Here is a 23,396-nt window from a genome sequence, read left to right on the forward strand (position 1 = left end):
ACTGTTGCAGGCTGACTGTGTTATGGGGGCACTGTTGCAGGCTGACTGTGTTATGGGGGCACTGTTGCAGGCTGACTGTGTTATGGGGCACTGTTGCAGGTTGACTGTTATGGGGGCACTGTGGCAGGTTGACTGTGTTATGGGGGCACTGTGGCAGGCTGACTGTGTTATGGGGGCACTGTGGCAGGCTGACTGTGTTATGGGGGCACTGTTGCAGGCTGACTGTGTTATGGGGGCACTGTTGCAGGCTGACTGTGTTATGGGGGCACTGTTGCAGGTTGACTGTTATGGGGGCCCTGTTGCAGGCTGACTGTGTTATGGGGGCCCTGTTGCAGGCTGACTGTGTTATGGGGGCACTGTTGCAGGCTGACTGTGTTATGGGGGCACTGTTGCAGGCTGACTGTGTTATGGGGGCACTGTTGCAGGCTGACTGTGTTATGGGGGTGCTGTTGCAGGCTGAATGTGTTATGGGGGTGCTGTTGCAGGCTGACTGTGTTATGGGGGCACTGTTGCAGGCTGACTGTGTTATGGGGGTGCTGTTGCAGGCTGAATGTGTTATGGGGGTGCTGTTGCAGGCTGACTGTGTTATGGGGGCACTGTTGCAGGCTGACTGTGTTATGGGGGTGCTGTTGCAGGCTGACTGTGTTATGGGGGTACTGTTGCAGTCTGACTGTATTATGGGGGTACTGTTGCAGTCTGACTGTATTATGGGGGGTACTGTTGCAGTCTGACTGTATTATGGGGGTACTGTTGCAGTCTGACTGTATTATGGGGGTACTGTTGCAGTCTGGATCTGTTATGGGACAATGTCGCAGGCTGACTTTGTTATGGGGACAGTGTCGCAGGCTGACTTTGTTATGGGGACAGTGTCGCAGGCTGACTTTGTTATGGGGACAGTGTCGCAGGCTGACTTTGTTATGGGGACAGTGTCGCAGGCTGGCTTTGTTATGGGGACAGTGTCGCAGGCTGGCTTTGTTATGGAGGCAGTGTCGCAGGCTGACTTTGTTATGGGGCACTGTTGCAGGCTGACTTATAGGGGCACTGTTGCAGGCTGACTGTTATGGGGGCACTATTGCAGGCTGACTTATAGGGGCACTGTTGCAGGCTGACTGTGTTATGGGGGCACTGTTGCAGGCTGACTGTGTTATGGGGGCGCTGTGGCAGGCTGACTGTGTTATGGGGGTGCTGTTGCAGGCTGACTTTGTTATGGGGCACTGTTGCAGGCTGACTGTGTTATGGGGGTGCTGTTGCAGGCTGACTTTGTTATGGGGCACTGTTGCAGGCTGACTTATAGGGGCACTGTTGCAGGCTGACTGTTATGGGGGCACTGTTGCAGGCTGACTGTTATGGGGGCACTATTGCAGGCTGACTTATAGGGGCACTGTTGCAGGCTGACTGTGTTATGGGGGCACTGTTGCAGGCTGACTGTGTTATGGGGGCGCTGTGGCAGGCTGACTGTGTTATGGGGGCGCTGTGGCAGGCTGACTGTGTTATGGGGGTGCTGTTGCAGGCTGAATGTGTCCTGGGGGCACTATTAGAGGCCGGCTGTTATAGAGACATTGCTGCATGCTGTTAGGACATTATATTTTAGATGCCCTACTCATACTGTCACCAGTACCCGATAAATGCCAGCTGTGACACCCTGCTCACCTGCACTGGACACACTCGTCCCATTAACGTTCATAAAGTGGCGCGGTTTTATTAAGATGAGATTGGCGCCATCCAGCTGGGCTGTGACGAGATCCGCTCCTATCCGTCTGTCTGTCTTCCACTGATCAGCGACATTCAGCCTTCGCGCCAGCTGGTTAATGGCGGTCATGCCCACACTGTGCCTGGTGCCAGCCATGCCATGATTGCCGAGCCCAACCACCTATACAGAATAAAGAATAATAGTTATACGCCAAATCTCACAAGGATATTACATGGAACTGCCTAAAACAGTGTTTCCCAACCAGGGTGCCTCCAGCTGTTGCAAAACTTTAACTCCCAGCATGGCCGGAGAGCCGAAGGCTGTCCGGGCATGCTGGTAGTTGTAGTTTTGCAACAGCTGGAGGCACCCTGGTTGGGAAACACTGATAAAGACTCATACACGTGCTTCCTGACAATCACACAGGGGGCGCCTTCCCATACAAATATGGCCGAGACGTTTGGACATTGTAAGTCATAGTTCACACTACAAAAACTAATCTGTTCACCATGAAGTGCTGCCCCCTAGTGGGAACTCCACCGGCTGTCTGACTCATACACCGACCCCCGCGGAGACAGCACACGGCTCTCACTGACTGCAGCATGGTCCTCTACCAACATGGCGGCGATCAGCTGAGAACTTCCGAATCACGTGACTGGCAATCTCTGATGACGCGTTGTCATGTGATCGGTGTATGCAGAGGCATAGAGGGAAGAGTGGTGTAGAGAATACCGTAGTGTCAGGAGGAAAGGGGAACTAAGATCTGACATGACTAAAATAGAGGGAGGGAGATTACAATAGATATGAGATAGATAGATATGAGATAGATATGAGATAGATAGATAGATAGATAGATAGATATGAGATAGATAAATACATAGTTATGAGATAGATAGATATGAGATAGATAGATAGATAGATAGATATGAGATAGATAGATATGAGATAGATAGATATGAGATAGATATGAGATGTATAGATAGATATGAGATAGATAGATATGAGATAGATATGAGATAGATAGATAGATAGATATGAGATAGATAGATATGAGATAGATAGATATGAGATAGATAGATAGATAGATAGATATGAGATAGATAGATAGATAGATAGATATGAGATAGATAGATATGAGATAGATACATAGATATGAGATAGATAGATAGATATGAGATAGAAGATAGATATGAGATAGATAAATACATAGTTATGAGATAGATAGAAAGATAGTTATGAGATAGATATGAGATAGATAGATAGAAAGATAGTTATGAGATAGATAGATATGAGATAGATAGATATGAGATAGATAAATACATAGTTATGAGATAGATAGATATGAGATAGATAGATAGATAGATATGAGATAGATAGATAGATATGAGATAGATAGATAGATAGATATGAGATAGATAGATATGAGATAGATAGATATGAGATAGATAGATAGATAGATATGAGATAGAAGATAGATATGAGATAGATAAATACATAGTTATGAGATAGATAGAAAGATAGTTATGAGATAGATAGATAGATAGTTATGAGATAGATAGATATTAGATAGATAGATATGAGATAGATAGATAGATATGAGATAGATAAATACATAGTTATGAGATAGATAGATATGAGATAGATAGAAAGATAGTTATGAGATAGATATGAGACAGAAAGATATGAGATAGATAGATAGATATGAGACATGAGAGTAGTGAGCGGAGCATGACTGTGACACAGGATTGATGAGGGGACACTAATGACTGTGACACAGGGAGAGATGAGGGGACACTAATGACTGTGACACAGGGAGAGATGAGGGGACACTAATGACTGACACAGGGAGAGATGAGGGGACACTAATGACTGTGACACAGGATTGATGAGGGGACACTAATGAATGTGACACAGGGAGAGATGAGGGGACAATAATGACTGTGACACAGGTAGAGATGAGGGGACACTAATGACTGTGACACAGGAGAGATGAGGGGACACTAATGACTGTGACACAGGAGAGATGAGGGGACACTAATGACTGTGACACAGGAGAGATTAGGGGACACTAATGACTGTGACACAGGAGAGATGAGGGGGCACTAATGACTGTGACACAGGAGAGATGAGGGGACACTAATGACTGTAACACAGCAGAGATGAGGGGACTCTAATGACTGTGACACAGGAAGAGATGAGGGGACACTAATTAGTGTGACACAGGAGAGATGAGGGGACACTAATGACTGTGACACAGGAGAGATGAGGGAACACTAATGACTGTGACACAGGAGAGATGAGGGGACACTAATGACTGTGACACAGGAGAGATGAGGGGACACTAATGACTGTGACACAGAGATGAGGGGACACTAATGACTGTAACACAGCAGAGATGTGGGGACTTTAATGACTGTGACACAGGAAAGATGTGGGGACACTAATGACTGTAACACAGGAGAGATATGGGGACACTAATGACTGTAACACAGGGAGAGATGAGGGGGACACTGATGACTGCAACACAGGGAGAGATGAGGGGACACTAATGACTGTGACACAGGGAGAGATGAGGGGGACACTGATGACTGTAACACAGGGAGAGATGAGGGGACACTAATGACTGTGACACAGGAAAGACGAGGGGACACTGATGACTGTAACACAGGGAGAGATGAGGGGACACTAATGACTGTGACACAGGAAAGACAAGGGACACTAATCAGCAGACGGGACCTTCCATCCACAAAGTGAGCACAACTGTTATCCAAATTGCTGCAGGTTTTTTCACATCTTTACAGCATTTTTTTTCACTGACGACCGTTTAATTAAAAAAATGTCAAATGTAAAAAATACATCTGTAATTTCATCTCACACTGTGAACACGGCCTTAGAGCGCAAGGATGACACAATATAAGACAGGACACATCCATAAGGGATAAAAATAACAAAGCATATATACAGTGGGCCATAGGCAGCGTGGTGTCCGGATGATGTCACCTTTCTACTCTTGCTCTGGTCACCATGACGACAGGTTACACAGGAGGAACAGACAGGAAATGAACAACTTTGGGGTCAGATTTACTATCATCCTGATCTTCCTCAGAGTCTATATAACTGCAGGGAACAGAACAATAGGTAAAGGAATAGACATCAAGTAAAGCCCCGATAGCATCAACACTGTGCCCCGGTGCCCCCAACATGTGTCGGGTACAACAACGAGAGTGTCGGTGCAAGTGCCTGATGGTGGGAGCCGGGGGGCGCCATCAAGCCTCAAGCACCTCTTTATTTTAGTCATGGAACCTCTAGAGCTGTGGTCGTCAAACTGTGGACAACAACTCCCAGCATGCTCGGCCCGCCCAATGATATAGCAAAACGACAATTCCCAGCATGCCCGGACAGCCAACGGCTGTCCGGGCATGCTGGGAGTTGTCGTTTTGCAATATCTTTACGACCACCATTTGTAGACCACAGCTCAAGATCCCCTAGATACATGTCATTGTTGCCCATAGCAACCAATCACCTCACAGCTCAAACTACTGTGGGGAAAAATAGTGATTGGTTGCTATGGGCAACAAGGAGAGTTTTGGTAAATCTACCCACAGCTGGGGCATTTACGGACACCACCTATTTACCGACTGGGCTCTGACTGGTCGCTATGGGCAACAGATAAAATATCATCTGCAGCCGATGAGGGAGATTTATCAAAACCCGTCCAGAGGAAAAGTTGCTGGGTTGCCCCTAGCAACCAATCAGATAGTTGCTTTCATTTTTCAGAGGCCATTTCAAAAATGAAAGAAGCGATCTGATTGGTTGCTATGGACAACTCAGCAACTTTTCCTCTGGACGGGTTTTGATAATTCTCCCCCTATATATCCTATCCTATGTGTGAGCATAGCCTGTGGAGAAAAGTGTTGGCCCCCTCCACATTACATCTACAACATTTTTGGGAATTTTTGAGCATTTGAGGTCACACACTGGTGATAGAGGAGAGAAAGTGAACACAACCTCCATTCTGGTTTACGGGGAGGTGTTGGATGGGTTGAGGGCCGAGCTCAGTGCAGGTCACGTTCTTCCGCCCCAGACTCACCCCCCCCCCCCTCCATCCATGTCTTTATGGACCTTGCTGTGGGCACTGGGGCACGGTCATGGGGGGACAGAAAAGGGACGAACCCAAACTGTTCCCACAAAGGTGAAGGCCACAATTGTTCACAATGTCTTAGGGTTGAAGCATTAACATTTCCCTTCACTGGAACTAAGGGAATGCTCCAAAGTTTTATCCCTTCACCAAACACTACAGCTGCCACAATACAGTCAGGCGGGTAACCTTCTCCTGGCATTCACCAAATCCAGACTGGTCCATTAGACGCCAAACATTGAAGTTTGATCCGCCACTTCACAGAACAGGTCTCCTCTGCTCCAAAGTCCAGAGGTGGTGGCTTTACACCCCTCCATCTGACAGCTGGCATTGTGCCTGGTGATGTAAGGTTGGCATGTAGCTGCTCGGCCATGGAAACCCATACCATGAAGCTCCCGATGGGCACAGTGGTTTGGTCTCTGAAGTTATTGAGTCAGCAGAATGTTGGTGACTTTTATACACTATGCTCCTCAGTACTTGGTGACCCCAATCTGTAACTTTACGTGGTCATCCTCATATCTCATCCTCATATCTCGTCCTCATGTCCCGACCTCATATCCCATCCTCATATCCCATCCTCATATCCCGTCCTCATGTCCCGTCCTCATGTCCCGTCCTTATGTCCCATCCTCATATCCCATCCTCATATCCCGTCCTCATGTCCTGTCCTCATGTACCGTCCTTATGTCCCATCCTCCTATCCCATCCTCATATCCTGACCTCATATCCTGACCTCATATCCCGTCCTCATATCCCATCCTCATATCCTGACCTCATGTCCCGTCCTTATATCCCATCCTCATGTCCCGTCCTCATATCCTGACCTCATATCCCATCCTCATATCTCGTCCTCATGTCCCGACCTCATGTCCCGTCCTCATGTCCCATCCTCATATCCTGACCTCATGTCCCGTCCTCATATGCCATCCTCATATCCCATCCTCATGTCCTGTCCTCATATCCTGACCTCATATCCCGTCCTCATATCCCGTCCTCATATCCTGACCTCATATCTCGTCCTCATGTCCCGACCTCATGTCCCGTCCTCATGTCCCATCCTCATATCCTGACCTCATATCCCGTCCTCATATCCTGACCTCATATCCCGTCCTCATATACCGTCCTCATATCCCGTCATCATATCCCGACCTCATATCCCGTCCTCATATCCTGACCTCATATCCCGTCCTCATATCCCATCCTCATATCCTGACCTCATATCCCGTCCTCATATCCTGACCTCATGTCCCATCCTCATATCCTGACCTCATATCCCGTCCTCATATCCCATCCTCATATCCTGACCTCATATCCCGTCCTCATATCCTGACCTCATATCCCGTCCTCATGTCCTGACCTCATATCCCATCCTCATATCCTGTCCTCATATCCCGTCCTCATATCCCGTCCTCATATCCTGACCTCATATCCCGTCCTCATATGCTTTTTTCAAATGTAAGTTTTTATTAAAGAGTTTTGATAATACAAGAAGGGAAAACATTAAGACAATTTCACATAGGACCCAAGGGTCAAAAGGGAAGAACAGACAATATGGTAAGCATTAAACAGCAAATATGCATCACCAGCCCATGATCCACATCCCCACCCAACCAGATCCGGTCAGGACCTAGTCATGAACACCTGAAACAAGGACATAGCTAGGTAAAGGAGGGGGGATTCAGGGAAGTCACAAAAAACTAGGGGAAGTGCCCACCTACACAATTGAAGAGGTACACGAAAAACAGGAGTAAGATAGACAAACACATGGAAGGACATTCAACAGAATAAGTAGAGGAGAGGGAAAGGAAAGAGGCAAGAGAATAGAAAAGAAACACATTCGAGGAAGCTGACTATCAGTAAAATGATCCTATGGCTCCCACACAGAGAAATAAAGGCACAGAGTCGATCAAGGAGGCAGTGAGAGATACAAGAGAGCGGATCTCACGGATAAGAGCAACAAGATCATCTTCAGATGGTGGATCCTGTCCTCATAACCTATCCTCATATCCGTCCTCATTTCTGTCCTCATATGCAGTCCCTCATATCCTATCCTCATATCCGTCCTCATATCCCGTCCTCATATCCCAACCTCATATGCAGTCCTCATATCCCGTCCTCTTAACCCGTCCTCATAACCCCTCCTCATATCTCATCCTCATATCTCATCCTCATATCCTGTCCTCATATCCCGTCCTCTTAACCCGTCCTCATATCCCATCCTCATATGCAGTCCCTCATATCCCGACCTCATATCCCATCCTCAAATCCCGTCCTTATATCTCATCCTCATATCCGTCCTCATATCCCGTCCTCATATCCCAACCTCATATGCAGTCCCTCATATCCCGACCTCATATCCCATCCTCAAATCCCGTCCTTATATCTCATCCTCATATCCGTCCTCATATCCCGTCCTCATATCCCAACCTCATATGCAGTCCCTCATATCCCGACCTCATATCCCATCCTCAAATCCCGTCCTTATATCTCATCCTCATATCCGTCCTCATATCCCATCCTCTTAACCCGTCCTCATCCCCCGTCCTCATATCCCGACCTCATATGCAGTCCCTCATATCCCGACCTCATATCCCGTCCTTATATCTCGTCCTCATATCTCGTCACAGTGTGGGCACAGTGGTTTGGTCTCTGCAGTTATTGAATGTTGGTGAATCTTATACACAATGCTCCTCAGCACTCGGTGACCCCAATCTGTAACTTTACGTGGTCCCAACTTCATAGCTGAGGTGCTGTGGATCCTAAATTCTTCCACTTCTCAATATTATCACAGGTGATGAGGGAAGACCCATGAGGGGAGACAGTTCAAGGTCTGACTTTTTGCAGAGGTGGCCTCTATTACAGCACTGCTCTGGTACCAGCGAGGACTATAGAACAGTCCATTTTATCACTAATATCTGTAAGGTCAAGGTCACACACAGAGCATCCGCAGCATATTTGACACTACGGATGCGCTGCCAGTAGTCACAGAGCAACTGCAGAGCGAGCTCCCTGAAGGGCTACCCGGCCGCAGCAGGGAGCTAGCTCTGCAGCCGCTCTGAAACTACCAGTAGTGAATCTGCAACATCAAATACACTGCAGATGAGCTGTGTCTGATCTTACGCTAAAGGCGTCTCCATTGGTCAGGGCTGGGTGTTAAACACCTGAGGCAATGGGACTGGATGAAACACTGGAATTCAAGGATTAAAGGAAATATGAGGCAAAAAACACTTATCCCCTATCCACAGGATAGGGGGTAAGTGTCTGATCGCGGGGGCCCGAATAATGGGACCCCCCGCGATCTCCGGTATGAAGACCTTGGCTCTGCCATGGCTCTCCTGTGCAGGAGGTGTGTCGGCCGCAGCGTCACATAGTAACATAGTTCATAAGGTTCAAAAAAGACCAGAGTCCATCAAGTTCAACCTATAACCTAAAGAGTCCCTACTGAGTTGATCCAGAGGAGGCAAAAAACCCTCATACTAGAGGTAAAAATTCCTTCCCTACTCCAAATATGGCATCAGAATAAATCCCTGGATCAACGTTCTGTCCCTATAAATCTAGTATACATAACCAGCGATGTTATTATTCTCCAAAAATGCATCCAGACCCCTTTTATATTCTTTTACAGAGTTCAACATGACACCTCCTCCAGGAGAGAATTCCACAGTCTCACTGCTCTTACAGTAAAGAACCCCGTCTGTGCTGGTGTAGAAACCTTCTTTCCTCTAGACGTAGATGATGCCCCCTTGTTATAGATACAGTCCTGGGTATAAATAGGTCATGGAGAGATCTCTGTACTGTCCCCTGATATATTTATACATAGTTATTAGGTCTCCCCTAAGCCGTCTTTTTTACACGGCCGTCTGTCCCCGTTTTTTCCCCTGTTTAGATTCCATTGTTGCTGCTTGTAAACGGATTACAAACGGTTGTAAAATAATCCCATTGATGTCAATGGGATTGTTTTTTAACAATCCTTTCACATGCATTTGCACCCGTCTGCGCTGATTTCCGTTTTTACGAGAGAAAAGACGGTGCAAGCAGTATTTTTCTCCTGTCAAAAAGACGGATACAGTAAATTAAGTCTATGGAAAACGGATCAGCCTTTAATGTCATCCGTTTGCATCCGTTTTTTCAATCCGTTTTTTGATCCGTTTTTACCTTTGAGCATGCTCAGAAGAAAATTTTTTTTTTGTTTATTAACTGAACAATAACGGATACAAACAGATAACATCTATTTTCATCCGTTATTGTCCTTTTTTTTAAATCCGTTTTTATTTTTGACGGGAGAAGAACCAGAAGGGTCTAGACGGCCGTGTGAACGCAGCCTAATTCTGATAATGTTTCTGGGTACTGTAGTCCTCCCATTCCCCGTATTACCCTGGTTGCCCGTCTTTGAACCCTCTCCAGCTCCACTATATCTTTCTTGTACACTGGTGCCCATTACTGTACACAGTATTCTATGTGTGGTCTGACCAGTACTGTACACAGTATTCTATGTGTGGTCTGACCAGTACTGTACACAGTATTCTATGTGTGGTCTGACCAGTACTGTACACAGTATTCTATGTGTGGTCTGACCAGTACTGTACACAGTATTCCATGTGTGGTCTGACCAGTACTGTACACAGTATTCCATGTGTGGTCTGACCAGTACTGTACACAGTATTCTATGTGTGGTCTGACCAGTACTGTACACAGTATTCTATGTGTGGTCTGACCAGTACTGTACACAGTATTCTATGTGTGGTCTGACCAGCACTGTACACAGTATTCTATGTGTGGTCTGACAGCACTGTACACAGTATTCTATGTGTGGTCTGACCAGTACTGTATACAGTATTCTATGTGTGGTCTGACCAGCACTGTACACAGTATTCTATGTGTGGTCTGACCAGCACTGTACACAGTATTCTATGTGTGGTCTGACCAGTACTGTACACAGTATTCCATGTGTGGCCTGACCAGTACTGTACACAGTATTCTATGTGTGGTCTGACCAGCACTGTACACAGTATTCTATGTGTGGTCTGACCAGTACTGTACACAGCATTCTATGTGTGGTCTGACCAGTACTGTACACAGTATTCTATGTGTGGTCTGACCAGTACTGTACACAGTATTCTATGTGTGATCTGACCAGTACTGTACACAGTATTCTATGTGTGGTCTGACCAGTACTGTACACAGTATTCTATGTGTGATCTGACCAGTACTGTACACAGTATTCTATGTGTGGTCTGACCAGTACTGTACACAGTATTCTATGTGTGGTCTGACCAGTACTGTACACAGTATTCTATGTGTGGTCTGACCAGTACTGTATACAGTATCCTATGTGTGGTCTGACCAGTACTGTACACAGTATTCTATGTGTGGTCTGACTAGTACTGTATACAGTATTCTATGTGTGGTCTGACCAGTACTGTATACAGTATTCCATGTGTGGTCTGACCAGTACTGTACACAGTATTCTATGTGTGGTCTGACCAGTACTGTACACAGTATTCTATGTGTGGTCTGACCAGTACTGTACACAGTATTCTATGTGTGGTCTGACCAGTACTGTACACAGTATTCTATGTGTGGTCTGACCAGTACTGTACACAGTATTCCATGTGTGGTCTGACTAGTGATTTATACAGCGGTAGAATTATTTCCTTGTCGTGGGCATCTATGCCCCCCATGATTTTATTTGCCTTGGCAGCAGCTGCCCGACACTGGTCACTACAGCTAAATTTACTATTAACTAAGACGCCAAAGTCCTTTTCCATGTCAGTCGTCCCAAGTGTTCTCCCATTTAATACATAATCCCAGTCACTGGGGTGACACACTGTAACAAACCCCCTCCTCATGTAATCTCCTTACTACTGGGGTGATACACTGTTACAAACCTCCTCCTCATGTAATCTCCTTACTACTGGGGTGACACACTGTAACAAACCTCCTCCTCATGTAATCTCCTTACTACTGGGGTGACACACTGTAACAAACCTCCTCCTCATGTAATCTCCTTACTACTGGGGTGACACACTGTAACAAACCTCTTCATGTAATCTCCTTACTACTGGGGTGACACACTGTAACAAACCTCCTCCTCATGTACTCACCTTACTAATGGGGTGACACACTGTAACAAACCTCCTCCTCATGTAATCACCTTACTACTGGGGTGACACACTGTAATAAACCTCCTCCTCATGTAATCTCATTACTACTGGGGTGACACACTGTAACAAACCCCCTCCTCATGTAATCTCCTTACTATTGGGGTGACACACTTTAACAAACCTCCTCCTCATGTAATCTCCTTACTGCTGGGGTGACACACTGTAACAAACCCCCTCCTCATGTAATCTCCTTACTATTGGGGTGACACACTGTAACAAACCTCCTCCTCATGTAATCACCTTACTACTGGGGTGACACACTGTAACAAACCTCCTTCTCATGTAATCTTCTTACTACTGGGGTGACACACTGTAACAAACCTCCTCCTCATGTAATCACCTTACTACTGGGGTGACACACTGTAACAAACCCCATCCTCAGGTAATCTCCTTACTACTGGGGTGACACACTGTAACAAACCTCCTCCTCATGTAATCACCTTACTAATGGGGTGACACACTGTAATAAACCTCCTCCTCATGTAATCTCATTACTACTGGGGTGACACACTGTAACAAACCCCCTCCTCATGTAATCTCCTTACTATTGGGGTGACACACTTTAACAAACCTCCTCCTCATGTAATCTCCTTACTGCTGGGGTGACACACTGTAACAAACCCCCTCCTCATGTAATCTCCTTACTATTGGGGTGACACACTGTAACAAACCTCCTCCTCATGTAATCACCTTACTACTGGGGTGACACACTGTAACAAACCTCCTTCTCATGTAATCTTCTTACTACTGGGGTGACACACTGTAACAAACCTCCTCCTCATGTAATCACCTTACTACTGGGGTGACACACTGTAACAAACCCCATCCTCAGGTAATCTCCTTACTACTGGGGTGACACACTGTAACAAACCTCCTCCTCATGTAATCACCTTACTAATGGGGTGACACACTGTAATAAACCTCCTCCTCATGTAATCTCATTACTACTGGGGTGACACACTGTAACAAACCCCCTCCTCATGTAATCTCCTTACTATTGGGGTGACACACTTTAACAAACCTCCTCCTCATGTAATCTCCTTACTGCTGGGGTGACACACTGTAACAAACCCCCTCCTCATGTAATCTCCTTACTATTGGGGTGACACACTGTAACAAACCTCCTCCTCATGTAATCACCTTACTACTGGGGTGACACACTGTAACAAACCTCCTTCTCATGTAATCTTCTTACTACTGGGGTGACACACTGTAACAAACCTCCTCCTCATGTAATCACCTTACTACTGGGGTGACACACTGTAACAAACCCCATCCTCAGGTAATCTCCTTACTACTGGGGTGACACACTGTAACAAACACTAGTTTAGGTGAAAGAATCACACACACACACATATATATATATATATATATACATATACAAGAAAAGTCAGAAGCGGCACTCCAATTTAAAGTGAAATAAGTAGGTGTTTATTCACACATCTGTGATACACGCAACGTTTCGGCTCCCCAATAGAGACTTTCTAAAGCGCCCGCCTTTTCTTGGAAATTGCTTTTTGGGACCCGGGTCTGGTGCTGGAGCTGTGCACCCACACAGATCAGGAATCCTCATTGCACACAGTGCTCCTCCATTGTGATTTATTCACTTTATATATATATATATATATATATATATGTACTGTATAATACTGGTGTTTTCTTATTGGGCAGAGGTGCCTTTGTGCCCCCCTGAGGAACCCTTAGGAGAAGTGAGAAGTCTGTGCTTAGCATGTTCTCTCCCGATTGTGTGTCACGTGACCGGGAAGGACTCATAATGTAAGTCTATGGGGCCATAATGTAAGTCTATGGGGCCATAATGTAAGTCTATGGGGCCATAATGTAAGTCTATGGGGCCATAATGTAAGTCTATGGGGCCATACAGGCCTCATAGACACAAAGCGGGGAGAGGAACGTGCAGCCACCCCTACCCAAAAAAAACTTTTGCTATGTTACACAGATACACCTGCTTGGTAAAAAAGTTGATGTTGAATGAATCAGTACTAACATACGATCTGGTGGATCAGGTCATTAGACCTAGAAATGATCCAGAATGTCTAGGTAATGCTGCACACACTTGATATTTACAATGTATTCTTATTTTCAGATAAATATGAGGATCATCAACCTACATATCAAATAAATGGTAAGTGTATGCCAAGGTAAGTGTTTGCCAGGGTATATGTATGCTAGAGTTAGTGTATGCCAAGGTAAGTCTATGCCAGGGTAAGTGTATGACAGAGTTAGTGTATGCAAGGGTATGTGCATGCCAAGATACTTGTATTCCAAGGTAAGTGTATGACAGCGTTAGTGTATACCAGTGTAAGTGTATGCCAGGGTAAGTGTATGACAGCGTTAGTGTATACCAGTATAAGTGTATGCCAGGGTAAGTGTATGACAGCGTTAGTGTATACCAGTATAAGTGTATGCCAGGGTAAGTGTATGACAGAGTTAGTGTATGCAAGGGTATGTGCATGCCAGGATACTTGTATTCCAAGGTAAGTGTATGACAGCGTTAGTGTATACCAGTGTAAGTCTATGCCAGGGTAAGTGTATGACAGCGTTAGTGTATACCAGTGTAAGTCTATGCCAGGGTAAGTGTATGACAGAGTTAGTGTATACCAGTGTAAGTGTATGACAGCGTTAGTGTATACCAGTGTAAGTCTATGCCAGGGTAAGTGTATGACAGTGTTAGTGTATACCAGTGTAAGTGTATGCCAGGGTAAGTGTATGCCAGGGTAAGTGTATGACAGCGTTAGTGTATACCAGTATAAGTGTATGCCAGGGTAAGTGTATGACAGCGTTAGTGTATACCAGTATAAGTGTATGCCAGGGTAAGTGTATGACAGAGTTAGTGTATGCAAGGGTATGTGCATGCCAGGATACTTGTATTCCAAGGTAAGTGTATGACAGCGTTAGTGTATACCAGTGTAAGTCTATGCCAGGGTAAGTGTATGACAGCGTTAGTGTATACCAGTGTAAGTCTATGCCAGGGTAAGTGTATGACAGCGTTAGTGTATACCAGTGTAAGTCTATGCCAGGGTAAGTGTATGACAGCGTTAGTGTATACCAGTGTAAGTGTATGCCAGGGTAAGTGTATGCCAGGGTAAGTGTATGACAGAGTTAGTGTATACCAGTGTAAGTGTATGCCAGGGTAAGTGTATGCCAGGGTAAGTGTATGACAGAGTTAGTGTATACCAGGGTAAGTGTATGACAGCGTTAGTGTATACCAGGGTAAGTGTATGCCAGGGTAAATGTATGACAGAGTTAGTGTATACCAGTGTAAGTGTATGCCAGGGTAAGTGTATGCCAGGGTAAGTGTATGACAGCGTTAGTGTATACCAGTGTAAGTGTATGCCAGGGTAAGTTTATGCCAGGGTAAGTGTATGACAGCGTTAGTGTATACCAGTGTAAGTGTATGACAGCGTTAGTGTATGACAGCGTTAGTGTATACCAGTGTGAGTGTATGCCAGAGTTAGTGTATACCAGTGTAAGTGTATGCCAGGGTAAGTGTATGACAGAGTTAGTGTATACTAGTGTAAGTGTATGCCAGGGTAAGTGTATGACAGAGTTAGTGTATGCAAGGGTATGTGCATGCCAGGATACTTGTATTCCAAGATAAGTGTATTACAGAGTTAGCGCATACCAGGGTAAGTGTATGACTGGGTAAGTGTATGACTGGGTAAGTGTATTACAAAAACGACAAAGAGGAGCGCTCCATGGTGCATACCAGGGTAAGTGTATATCAGGGTAAGTATATGACAGGGTAAGTGTATGACAGGGTAAGTGTATATCAGGGTAAGTGTATGACAGGGTAAGTGTATATCAGGGTAAGTGTATATCAGGGTAAGTGTATGACAGGGTAAGTGTATGACAGGGTAAGTGTATATCAGGGTAAGTGTATGACAGGGTAAGTGTATGACAGGGTAAGTGTATATCAGGGTAAGTGTATATCAGGGTAAGTGTATGACAGGGTAAGTGTATGACAGGGTAAGTGTATATCAGGGTAAGTGTATATCAGGGTAAGTATATGACAGGGTAAGTGTATGACAGGGTAAGTGTATATCAGGGTAAGTGTATGACAGGGTAAGTGCATTGATCTCTTCAAGTCATGTATTCCTTTTTAGGTTGTAACAGCAGTGTTTTTCAACCAGTGTGCTGCCAGCTGTTGCAAAACTACAACTCCCAGCATGCCCGGACAGCCAACTGCTGGTGTACTGGTTGGAAAATACTACTGTTACAGGATAGGAAGAAAAACCAAGGATGCTTTCTGAAACAGCGCTGCACTTGTTTGCAGGTTGTATGTAGTACTGCAGCACATAATTTACAGATTTTGGCACCATTGATTTCAATGGATCTGCAGAAAATCTGCACATTGGTTACGCACCCTTGGAAGTCAATGGATTTCCCACAGTGGGTTATGTACGTGTGAAGGAACCCCTAATGGAGTTGAGCTGCAATACCGCGCACAACCTGTGGAGAGGGGCGGCGCTATTTCCGGAAGAAGAAGAAGCCATGTTTTTTTCTAACACTGTACAAGCCTTGAAAATCCATTCATGTTTCTGTATTTTTTTTAAAGGATCTACAGTAATGTCCCATCACCATCTGGTGAAAAGATGCTGGAATTCAGGTACAGGACATTTTCCGTCTTTATGTAGTGCAGTGCTGCCGCTTTACGGCTCTTTCTATTGGAATAAATAGACATGGGAAGGAGTTTGTGTGTCTAGTCCAAGCAGGCCTGAGATGGGATGACAAGACAAATGGACACAGGGGCACGACTATTGGTACGCAGAGGTTGCAGTCTTTGGTTAGGGCTAAACAAAAGTAGTAGAGAGTCGGCACTTGTCTAGGAGGTGGTGCACGTGGACCAAAGGTACAAATGATAGGTAGAAGAAATCCCGGCACTCACTAGATATGCTGAATCATAATGGTTTTATTAATCCATATGCAAGATAATGTAGCGACTAGCAGGACGCGTTTCGGCCAGGTGGCCTTTGTCAACTGATCTCTTTGGTTAGGGCTACACTGCAATATATGATTCACTGTGTAAGGACTTGGTGTTGCCCGGTCTTCCTACCTGAACCTTCTGGTAGAGGAAAAGCAACAATGACATTCATCCTCATATCTCGTCTTTATATCTCTATCTTATATCCCATCCTTATATCCCGCCCTATAACTCGTCTTTATATCCCGGACTTCTATCTTATCCTTATATCTCCTCTTCATATCTTGTTCTCATATCACAACCGCATATCTCATCTTTATATTCCATCCTCATATCCTGTCTTCATGTCCTCATATCCTGTCCTTATACCTCATCTTAATCCTCATATCCCGTCCTCATACCCCAAACTCATATCTCGTTCTCATATCCTGACCTCATATGCCATTCTTACATCTCGTCTCTATAACCTGTCCTTATATCTCGTCCTCATATCACAATCCTATATTCTGTCCTTATATCTCGTCCTCATATCACAATCCTATATTCTGTCCTTATATCTCGTCCTCATATCACAATCCTATATTCTGTCCTTATATCACGTCCTCACAATCCGCCCTCATACCTCATTTTAATCCTCATATACCGTCCTCATATGCCATTCTTACATCTCGTCTTTATAACTTGTCCTTATATCTCAGCTTCATATCTCATCCTCATATCACAATCTTATATTCTATCCTCATATCATGTCTTTATATCTCGACCTCATATCTCATCCTCGCATCCCGTCCTCACATCCTGACCTCATATCCCGTCCTCATATCTCAACCTCATATCACGTCCTCACATCATGACCTCATATCACGTTCTCACATCTCATCCACATATCTTGTCCTCACATCCCGTCCTCATATCCTGACCTCATACCTCATTTTAATCCTCATATACCGTCCTCATACTCCAAACTCATATCTTGTCTTTATATCCCGTCCACATATCTCGTCCTAACATCCTGTCCTCACATCCGTCCTCATATCTTGACCTCATATCTCATCTTTATATCCCGTCCTCATATCCTGTCCTCGTGTTTATAACTCACCCTTATAGCTCGTTCTTATATCTCGTCTTTATATCCTGACCTCTTCTCCCCTTGCCATATCCTCATATCCCCCCTGACTGAGTTTTAAAATGATCATCTTATCCAGACAACCCTTTACGTATAAGCAGTTTATTGCTTTGGATGCAGCTCCAGCTCAATAGATCAAATTGTATCACTACAAAAAGAGGCAGTGTGGCCCCGATGGTACGCAGATCCTGCCACATAAGGAGACACCATTATAAGTAGTATAGTTGGGGAACATTTTGTACACATTTTCCACTGGGCCCAAGATGTGATTGTGAAGAAGAATAAAGCGTAGGCAGCTCACCATGGCCTCCAAAATGGGCGACTGTGTTTGTAACTAATGATATATGGTGGATATTGACTGTAATAATGGTATTTGTGGTCTTTTACCTCCATGTTTCCATCTACTCCGCCCCTAGACATGTTATCCCCTATCAAAAGGATAGGGGATAAGATGTCTGATCGCGGGGTTCCCACCGCTGCGGACCCCCACCATCTCCCTGCTGCACCTGGCGTTGGTTTAGAGCTTCGGGTGCAGCGCCGGAGGTTCGTGACATCACGGCCACACCCCCTCAATGCAAGTCTATGGGAGGGGCCATCACGGCCCCTCCCATAGATTTGCATTGAGGGGCACGGTTGTGACATCACAAGTGGGGTGTGGACGTGACATCACAAGTGGGGCGTTGCCGTGACATCACAAGCCTCCGCCCCCCAGTAATGCAAAGTTTGCTCTGTGCACCGGATGTCTTGGGTGCCGCAGCCGAGAGTGCTGGGGTCCCCGGTGGTGGGACCCCCGTGATCAGACATCTTATCCCCTATCCTTTGCAAAGGGGATAAGATGTTAAGACGTCTAGGGGCGGAGTACCCATTTAACCCATTTTATTTATTTATTTTTTTCCTGAACAGTGATCCCAGGACGTCCAACTCTGGCGAAAGTTGTTGTAGCTGGATCGTTCTTCATAGTCACAGCTTTAGGAATCGGATTGTTTTGCTTCTGTTGCACCTAGTAAGTTATAAGCAGTGCCTTGTAATAAATAAATGTGTTTCCCAATCACCCTGCCTCCAGCTGTTGCAGAACTACAACTCCCAGCATGCAAACTCTGGAACGTGAATCTACATTTATCTTCTGGCTTCGCCCCTGCCTGTCAGTAGACAAACATGGGTGTAAATATGGTAATGACTTGATAGGGCTAGTCGTCAGGATCTCCATAGTTCTTTCCAGAACCGAGATAAACGGCTTTATGTTAATATGTAAATGAGGCTCAGGTGACCAGGGGGCAGTCCCCAACATGGCAAGACCCCAGGTAAGTCCAGCCTATGTCCTCTTTATCACTGTCTCTATACCTGTGTTTGACAGCTGGTCTCACAAATCTTATGTGATCTTTGCCCCGTTGTAAATTTTTGTAGTATACAAAACAAGTGTTGTCTCAGGCTTTTCCCAGTTTGTAGTGCGGCCCGAGACATAACATCACTAGTCAGGTGTTGAAAGGGAGCCTGTCTGTGCTTCAATGGGTGGAGTGACCACTGGGTGGGGTGGAAGATAATTTTCCATGCGGCTGTAGCTCCGCTGTGCTGTGCTGTAATGGGTGGGGTGTCTGATGTGTGGGAGGGAGAAAAGTGGACTCATACTTACAAACAAGAGATCCTGGGACTTGTAGTGGGAGGGATGGAACTTATCATTGGTCATGTTTTGTATATGATATTTTACATTACAGCTGCAAACATCACGAAGAATTTCTAGAGATTACGAATGATCTGTTAACAGGAAGACGATGCTTTCAACCCCAGCTGGAAGACATAGAGAAGGGTTTCTCACTAAAGAGTATATCCAATCCAGGTATTAAGACACATATATCTTAAAGGGGTTGTCCAGTATTAGAAAAATTCAGCTTTTTTTTTTGTATAAACAGCACCACTTCTGTCCACAGGTTGTGTGTAGTACTGTAGCTCAGTCACAAACTTCAATGCAGCCGAGCTGCAAAAACAAACAACCTGTGGACAGGAGTGGTGCTGTTTTTGCAAGAAAGAAGCAAAGATATTTTAAGTGTACCTGTCATTTCAGGTGACTTTTCAGAATGCATGGCCCTGCAAGTGTACATAAGGAGCAGCACTATTGCTGTCCATCATATAACATATATGGTATTTTTTGGCAGATTATTATTTTTTTTTTTAGATCTCTAATTTACAGTTCTCCCAGAACGGGTGGGCATTGTTCTCTCCATCCCCTCCAAAAACTAGTATTGCTTGTATTGCAAACACTCCTGCTGCTAAAAGGTAGGGGGAGATTTCACTGCAGCACTGGGGACATACAGCAGTAGTTACACTAGTATTTACACAAGGGACAGCTGCAGTGAGTTTTTTTGGGAGGTAAGAGATGATCAAGAAGCTTTGTATTTCTCTTCCCCCCCCCCCCCCCCCCCCCACATACACACACAATTAGCTTTTTAGCAGCAGTTCCGTGCTTAGTATAAACCCTTCCTTACTGTGTTGCTGTAGTATATTTTCTTTATGCTCATATAGCAGATTGAAAAAGAGATTATTCAAAAGCTTTGCAGTGTGATCTCACCCTACCTTTAGCTTTTCAGCAGCAGTAGCAGCAGTTCAGTGCTTAGTGTAACCCCTTCCTTGCTGTACTGTTGCAGTGTATTTCCTTTCTGTTCTCATAGCACCTTGCAAACCCAGTGTATCAGTAATTCCTTCTCCCTCCACATCTCATCCACAGTAGCATGGTGTGCAAATTATCCCCCAGAACAATGCAGCCTGAAAAAAAAGGGGTACACCCGTGGATTACAACAGATTTGTAAATCACTTCTATTTAAAAAATCTTAATTCTTCCAATACTTTTCAGGGGCTGTATACTAAAGAGAAATCCAAAAAGAAATGCATTTCCTGTGATGTCCTGACCACAGTGCTCTCTGCTGACCTCTGCTGTCCATTTTAGGAACTGTCTAGAGAAGCATATGTTTGCTATGGGGATTTTCTCCAGTTCCTAAAATGGACAGCAGAGAGCACTGTGGTGAGGACATCACAGGAAATGCATTTCTTTTTGGATTTCGCTTTAGTATACAGCCCCTAAAAAGTACTGGAAGGATTAAGATTTTTAATAGAAAGTAGTTTACAAATCTGTTTAACTTTCTGGCACCAGTTGATAAAAAAAAAAAAAAAAAGTTTTCCACCGGAGTACCCCTTTACTTTTACCAGCACTATGTCAATGTGAAGCAGAGGAGAATATGCTTTGATTGCCCAAAGAAAGGGAAAAGGTAGTAAATGTGTGAGAGATTTATTAAAACCGGTGTAGAGGAAAAGTTGACCAGTTGCCCATAGCAATCGATTGCTTTTATTGATTTTTTTGGAGGTCATTTTAAAACTGAAAGAAGCCATCTGATTGGTTGCTATGGACAACTGGTTGACTTTTCGATTTTGATATATCTCTGTGTGTATTACTGACAAACAGCCCAGCTCAGGTTCCGCCCCTGAAGTGGGCTCTCAGGTGGTGGACAGGGGTAACAGTGCACAAATAATCATGTTTTAGCAGAGAGAAGTATATTGCTTTGATTGCCCAGAGAAGTAAGGGAAAGAAAGTAACTATGTGTACACTACTGGCAAACAACCCAAGTCAGATTCCACCCCAGGAAATGTAGAGAATGAGTTATAGCTGTGCGCTATGAAGGGGGCTCTAAGATGGTGGATAGGCGTGGACAAGAGTGACCGTATGCAAATCATCATGGTTAAGCAAAGAGGTGTATATGCTTTGTTTGCCCAGATAAGTAAGGGAAATGAAGTAACTGTGTGTGTACTGCTGTCCAGTTCTGGTTCCTGAAATGTAGAGAAAAATAATAGGTCATCCTTATTGTATTCCCATCGATACACTACTGCCCGATTTGACACTGGGCATGGAGAGACCCATTGCATTCCAAGCAGTGCAGTTGCTGAGCTAACCCTATGCTGCCCAGATAGTATAGTGCACAGGTCTCTTATTTTCTATGCAGAAAAACTCACCTAATCCACAATCATAGGGTCACACAAGAGAGCGGTAGAGTGTTCCACAAACAAACTATATCAGTATTTCCCACCCAGGGGTCCTCCAGCTGTTGCAAAACTACAACTCCCAGCATGCCCAGACAGAGAAGGCTGTCCGGGCATGCTGGGGGTTGTAGTTTTGCAACTTATGGAGGCACCCTGGTTGGGAAACACTGGACTATTATATCCCAGGATGGTGTCACAAATAACAGCGTCTAATACCAACCACTTTGTGTCTCAGCTTCTTTTATGAAAAAACTTTTCCAAAGCAAGATGGGGAGAAGAAAAAAGGAGGAGGTTGTGGTGGAGGAGGAAGAGGCCAAGGAGGAGGAGGTGGCCGAGGAGGAGGAGGCGGCCGAGGAGGAGGAGGCAGCCGAAGAGGAAACTGAAGGAGACCAGGAGGAGGTACACAAGAAGCTTATTCCACAGTCACCCGGAGGATTGCCCATGGTACCACCCAGGACGAAAAGAAAAACAACCAGAGAAGAAGAACCTGAAGGTGACAGCCAAGTCCACGGCGCAGACCCCCAAATAACAAATGTAACAGAGAAGGGAGGAAAGGGAAAGAAACCAGATCCAGTGAAGAAAGACCAAAAACTGGAAGACAAAAAACCAGATCCAGTGAAGAAAGACCAAAAACCAGATCCAGTGAAGAAAGAAAAAAAAACTGATCCGGTGAAGAAAGACCAAAAACTGGAAGACAGGAAACCAGTGGGAAAGACCATGAAAACCCTTGGGAAGAAAACAGTGGAAAAACCCACGGAGAAAAGTGTGAAAAAGGTTAAACCGGCGGTAAATAAGACCAAAAAGGAGCCCAAAGTGGCCAAACCTATGAAAAAAACGAAGAAACAGAAAAGTCCCAAACCCCAAAAAAAGAAATAAATTACCACAATGGATCCCTTCCTAAGGTTGTCTATGGTGTCCATGTGTGCCTTCTTTATGTATCATGGACCCCGGGATTGCTGGGAGTTGTAGTTTAGCAACAGCTGGAGGGCCACAGTTTGGAGACCACTGCTGTAGGGGAACCCAACAGAAAGTGTTCTACTCCACTTCAGTGCCCCCAACAGGGGAAACTAAGCATTACAATTCTTGACACTAAAATGAATGGGTTGTCTGTGTAATGCAGGAACATGATGGGTGCGCCAAAGTAAGACACTCCTGGCATTAGTTCTGGCTAAAGCAATGTTCACATGGCAGGATATCTGCCAAATATCACTCCAAAAAACACAGGCAGACATTTCGCAAATAGCGGACGTCAGGCAGAACATGCCGGCACTAGGACCGCTCGATAATGCACCATTTCCATAGACAGCAATGCATTT

At 45.0% G+C, this 23,396-nt stretch overlaps 2 protein-coding genes across 5 annotated transcripts in view; one reads left to right on the top strand and one right to left on the bottom strand.

Annotated features, from left to right (window-relative positions):
- The window catches only part of PTRH1 (peptidyl-tRNA hydrolase 1 homolog), a 15,675-nt gene extending 10,304 nt beyond the window's left edge, over nucleotides 1-5,371 (bottom strand). Inside the window, exons 1-2 of one of the 3 annotated variants that reach the window (XM_056537756.1) lie at nucleotides 5,323-5,371; nucleotides 1,651-1,870 (exon numbers count right to left, since the gene is read on the bottom strand). In XM_056537756.1, coding sequence (XP_056393731.1) covers nucleotides 1,651-1,846 — 196 coding nt within the window. In that variant the 5' untranslated portion in view covers nucleotides 1,847-1,870; nucleotides 5,323-5,371. Of the gene's footprint in view, nucleotides 1-1,650; nucleotides 1,871-2,195; nucleotides 2,333-4,687; nucleotides 4,801-5,322 lie in introns of those variants that run through there. The other 2 variants (XM_056537755.1, XM_056537754.1) reach the window with 2 other exon arrangements.
- On the top strand, nucleotides 4,572-23,316 carry LOC130290312 (neurofilament medium polypeptide-like). Of its 2 annotated transcripts, none has more exons than XM_056537751.1 (6): nucleotides 4,572-4,825; nucleotides 14,094-14,132; nucleotides 16,566-16,616; nucleotides 18,961-19,060; nucleotides 19,770-19,891; nucleotides 22,316-23,316. In XM_056537751.1, exons 1-6 carry the CDS (start codon nucleotides 4,678-4,680, stop codon nucleotides 22,954-22,956), a joined length of 1,101 nt encoding a protein of 366 aa, XP_056393726.1. In that variant the 5' UTR covers nucleotides 4,572-4,677; the 3' UTR covers nucleotides 22,957-23,316. The 2 variants fall into 2 exon arrangements, with proteins under 2 accessions (XP_056393726.1, XP_056393727.1); XM_056537752.1 differs by lacking the exon at nucleotides 4,572-4,825 and adding an exon at nucleotides 5,538-5,575.
- The last annotated feature ends 80 nt before the right edge of the window (nucleotides 23,317-23,396 follow it).

The sequence above is a fragment of the Hyla sarda genome, chromosome 9 (assembly GCF_029499605.1).
Source record: "Hyla sarda isolate aHylSar1 chromosome 9, aHylSar1.hap1, whole genome shotgun sequence".
Lineage (NCBI taxonomy): Eukaryota > Metazoa > Chordata > Amphibia > Anura > Hylidae > Hyla > Hyla sarda.

Excerpts from the sequence above, each read along its gene's own strand:
- LOC130290312 (XM_056537751.1), top strand. The coding sequence starts at position 4,678 with ATGATGTCACCTTTCTACTCTTGCTCTGGTCACCATGACGACAGGTTA. Across the intron at positions 4,826-14,093 it reads TGCAGGGAACAGAACAATAG|ATAAATATGAGGATCATCAA; the intron begins GTAAAGGAATAG and ends TCTTATTTTCAG. Across the intron at positions 14,133-16,565 it reads ACCTACATATCAAATAAATG|GATCTACAGTAATGTCCCAT; the intron begins GTAAGTGTATGC and ends TTTTTTTTAAAG.